This window comes from Loa loa (genome assembly GCF_000183805.2).
Source record: "Loa loa unplaced genomic scaffold supercont3.193, whole genome shotgun sequence".
Lineage (NCBI taxonomy): Eukaryota > Metazoa > Nematoda > Chromadorea > Rhabditida > Onchocercidae > Loa > Loa loa.
Window position 1 is genome coordinate 107,589 of NW_018108373.1, and position 4,746 is coordinate 112,334.

The following is a 4,746-nucleotide window of genomic DNA, read 5'->3' on the forward strand; positions in this document are numbered from 1 at the left end:
GAGAGAGAGAGGGAGAGGTAAGTAAGCGCTTTCTTTCCCTGGTGAAATATGATTCATGTGTCTGCTCGTAAAGACTCTTTAAACTCATCTTTAATTCCAATACGGTAAGATCAGGTTATTGGTGCATTTTTCAGAAATTCCAGATGACCTTTTACTCTTTATCCGTCAATAGTTGTAATCTTTTCCAAATAAACCCATAATTTTTTCAGAGTAAAATGAAATAATCATTAATAAATTTCGCTATGCTATGCATATTTCAATTATACGCATTCCGGGATTATAGGGAACTAAATGAGATTGATTTCAATGTTCCATTAAATTAATAAAAGTGACACCGACAACCTGAAGCATGATGTCGCCCGTCATTATCGGTACCGCATTATCACTAATATTTGTATTGTTATCATTCCACAAATGATAATTTTAGCTATTTCGCTACTGTTAACAGTAGCAAATGGTAACTGCGGTACGATCAGTTGTCTTCTGAAGCGCCCAAAAGATTGTTGATTAATGGTTTCAGAGGTGCGGGAGGGAAATGCAATGGTTATAAAAAGCTGTGTATACTGATATTATCATGATAAACGAAATCAGCCAGCTTACCAGTAATTCGTATTCAGTGATAAAAATGCAATTAATGAGAAGTGCAAATGATGGCGTTAATGCAGTGTGACAATGCATGCAGCCCAGTAAAACGTGCAAAAATACCATATATGCACATGAAGGCTTGAATCTAAAATTAGGAATGTGTATTGGCCTCTTTCTTTTGGCTACTCAATTCAATCTCATCTAATCTGTCACTGCCCATTAAAACCACTATCAAAATCTCCAATACAAAGAACCCTCAAGACTGCTACTGTTAATAGTGGACGAATTTTAATGACTCTATCAAAATTCGGCTTTACATCGAAGACATACGTCGAGTGGGTAATGTATCTGGTTGATGTAATTATGCGTTTTTTTTTTTTTTTTTTGTTGACATTCATTCGACTCTTTACTTATTTGTTATCTCTTTGCTTTGCCAACAAAATTTGATCCAGTTTTTTGTAAAAAATTATTATATTTTATCCATTTTATAATATAAACGATCGATTTTACTTGAGAGCTTTCATTGATTTAAGAAATAAGCACATAGAGATTATGCACTCTGGTTTATGTATACGTTATCTTGAATTGGAATATCTTCCAATTTTTTCTTTTGTTTCACTTTTTTAAAATTTCAGAACTTTTCGGCATCCTGGCTATCGCTGTGTTGTCACATTCATCATATAACAATTGTGGTCCTAGTACAAGCATACAAGCATTATTCTTATCATCTCCAGTATTAACCATGTCTCTCGCTACAAAGAAACGTTTTGTGATGAAACAAGCGGAAAGTGAATTGTTCTTGCCAAAGGAGAATGAAATTATCGCACGTGTTTTGACTTCTCCCGGAAGGAATCTACACGAGGTTAGCAATCACCATTTATTCTATAGATACTGCAGAGCTGTACGATAGTGTAGCTGATTAGTTGGTGTTTTATTAGGACTTGCTTATCATTAATGAGGATCTGGAAAGAATTCCAATTTTTTTCTGCACTAACTTATGAACTACATAATTTGCTATTTTGGATGCATAATCAGTGCATACTTTGAATTAGGTCTTATTGAACTCGAAGTTGTTCCTCACCTGAATTTTTGTTCGAAATTGGTTTAACACTTACATTTTTAGCGCTTCTCTCAACATTGTTAATTTCTAGTGTGTCTTTGAATCTCGCATTGGATGCGATAGTTCAGCAACAGTCACTTCAGTTTTCAAATTTGCAGAAATGATGATCCGTGTATCCATTTTGATTACATACAAGCATTCATTTTCCTATCTGGATTGATGTGTTAGTGCAATCTTATTTCAGGTGGATGATGAAAAGGGTGAGACATATTTAGTAAGCATGCCAAGGAAATTCAGAGAGACAATTTACATCAAACGAGGCAGTTTCGTCTTTGTGGTACCGATAAGCGAAGGTGTCAAAGTGAAGGCAGAAATTACGCAAATTTTGGATAAAGAAAATGTTTTATACCTAAGAGAGCTTAAAATGTGGCCCAAAAGGTTCGCGTTCCGGTGCATACAAATTTTTATTTACTGAAGTTTACCATTTTTACTGTTTCTCCTATTGATTTTTGCAATAATAACATATTTACACGTTGTATCGTACTTCGTACCACTTCTTAACTGTATGAAGTAGCAAATACCGTCTCTAAAAGGGAGCGCAAACATATATAAAAATTGGATCTCATGTAAGATGAACAAGATAATTCCAGTTCAAGAAGGAGCTGGTTTTGCGTTGCTGAAAAGAAATCGCATTCATTACCTATTGTTTTAAGCATCTAGTTTTTAGATTTGAAATATATGCAGAAAGTATAACTCGTGAAGCAAAGAGAGGTATTGTTGCTGGCAGTACAAAAAAGCATGACGTTATTGATGAAGATATGCTACCACCCAGTGACACGGATGATGACAGTGAATGTGACACGAGTAATGACGATAATGAAAAGCAGGATGGCGACAGCTCGGCGGACGGTTTTTCCGATCTAGAAGGTTCTCTTCAAAATCGTTTGTGTTTGATCATTTAACTGCTACCTTAGTTACCTTCATATAAATCTCCCATTTATTTGAAAAGAACTATGTGCGTGTGCGGATCTTTAAAATAATACTGATTGGTTTAGCAAGCAACATGCACAGCATAAAATAAAAATACAGAGAACTGTGTTAGATTACGCATAGGCAGGATATAAAATTGCTGATCACTGTCCATTTTGCCACTTCATTTTTAGACGATCATGCGGTTACTGGAGCTGTTATAAGACTTCTTTGTTTTTTATCACTTACTCAGTGCTGGAAGATGTAAAAATTTTTTGAAATTAGGATTTGAGCTACGTTTAGATATCTCAAAGATATTTCTCTTAATAAACTTTTCTGCGTTGCACATCTTTGATTTTAATCAATTTATTGTATTTTATTACCAAGCTTTTTTTAAAACATTAGCTTTCCAGAAAGTGAAGAATTGGGAGATGACGAAGCGAAAGATAGCGACGAGGAAGAATCACATAGTGATGATCTTGCTTTCAAAATATATAATCCAAATCGATTAAGACGATTATAATTTTTACTGTTCCTTTCTCCGAATTTGACTAGTCTTGAAATTCTAGATGTTTTTGTTATCCATGAAATAATGATATGATTCTTAATATTTCTTTCTCTGACAACTTTTCTTGATAAACCAGTATAATATCTTTTAGCAGTCATTTTCCACTGCGAATTGTTATGAAATTTCCGTGTTTTGTTTATTTGGTCAGTAATTTGAATTAATCTCATTTTATTGGTGTTTTGTTTCCTTGATTGTGTTTTCATTGACATCTTTATTTTGTTTTTTCTTTTTTTTTGATTTTGTTGAGCTTAAATTTATTCGAATGCATCATTTTGCGGACGAGGTACTGTAATTGTGATTGCAATTGAATTAGAAGTTTGATTTCACTTCAATATCCTGGTTACTTCATTATTCGGCAGTTTCAGAGTTTTGAAGTTCTTTGCAGCGGTGCAAGTATTTGTAAGGCATATACGTTGGTCTACATGCCGGCCATCAAGCGTGCGTTAAGTTCTACGTTAATTCTTTTCTGTTTAGTAGAATTGGAACATCACTCAAAAACAATTTTAGCGGTAGTCAAAAAGTAGAGAAGATTTTGCTGACATAAAATTACTGCCTTCTTTAAAAATTACTTGAAAGTACAACCGAGGATCGATGTACATCACAAGCCTTGATTTGGAAGTTCGTTAAAGTTGCGTTACTGGATCTCTGCATTTCTTCGTTGACTTACTTTTCCCAAATATCATGTGGAGAATGCTTCGGTTGGCGGTATTACGCTCATTTATACTATATGAAGTAAACTTATTTAATAATTTTCTTTATAATAATTTATGTTTTTAATAATTTATAATTTATTTAATAATTTGTATTATAGAGAACATTAGGGGGTCTTTGCTACTGAGATCCAACTTCTCTGTATGCTCAGTTCACATATTATATAGATCCCAAATAACCATTTGTTTTAATTTAGGGTAAAGTATTATGATCTTTCGTGTTTTTCTTCTTTTTTTTTTTAGGAAAGAAATAGTTGGGATGATTTTATACAAGATATAATTTTTGCAAAAATTTGGAAAATAACGATGAAGATTTCAAAAGATTGAATTAGAATTTTGTTAAGTAATTATAAGAAATTGAAATTCATGAGAATTCGGGAGCTGCCATTTGAATTCATTTTCCCCTCATTTTTCTTCGTGTTCCTTTTCAATACTCTTTTCTCATGAGAAAATTCCTGACACTTCAGAAATGGATGTGCAAAAAGTATTAACAGATTTCTAAGCCATCTCGTTTATGCTTCTTTTTTTTTGTCTATAGTTTAAAAAAGGCAGCTGCTTAAATAACCACAAGGCTATCTGTTCTGTTGTCGATAAAACTTCTTCATGCTGGTTAAATTTGTTTATAAGTTTGATTGGATAAGTTCAAGTTGATTTTAAAAAAAAACTAGTTGAAGGATTCGAATGAAAAAACTCTCTTGATTGACTCCTACCACATTATTACTGCCTCTTATTTGAAACCCCAAAAAAAAAAAAAAATTACTTCAACAATTATTCTATAAAAAACCAATTTAATGATCATTCTTATCCTATTTTACTGCTTCTCAACTTTCATACGAAAAGTATTTATGAGATTC

The 4,746-nt window shown here is 32.9% G+C and overlaps 1 protein-coding gene across 1 annotated transcript; it reads left to right on the plus strand.

Moving 5' to 3' along the window:
• Positions 1-1,211: 1,211 nt before the first annotated feature.
• On the plus strand, positions 1,212-3,319 carry LOAG_10977 (obelix). The gene is made up of 4 exons (XM_003146500.2): positions 1,212-1,447; positions 1,890-2,083; positions 2,373-2,572; positions 3,028-3,319. The coding sequence occupies exons 1-4, from the start codon at positions 1,328-1,330 to the stop codon at positions 3,135-3,137; spliced, it is 624 nt and encodes a 207-aa protein (XP_003146548.1). The 5' UTR covers positions 1,212-1,327; the 3' UTR covers positions 3,138-3,319.
• The last annotated feature ends 1,427 nt before the right edge of the window (positions 3,320-4,746 follow it).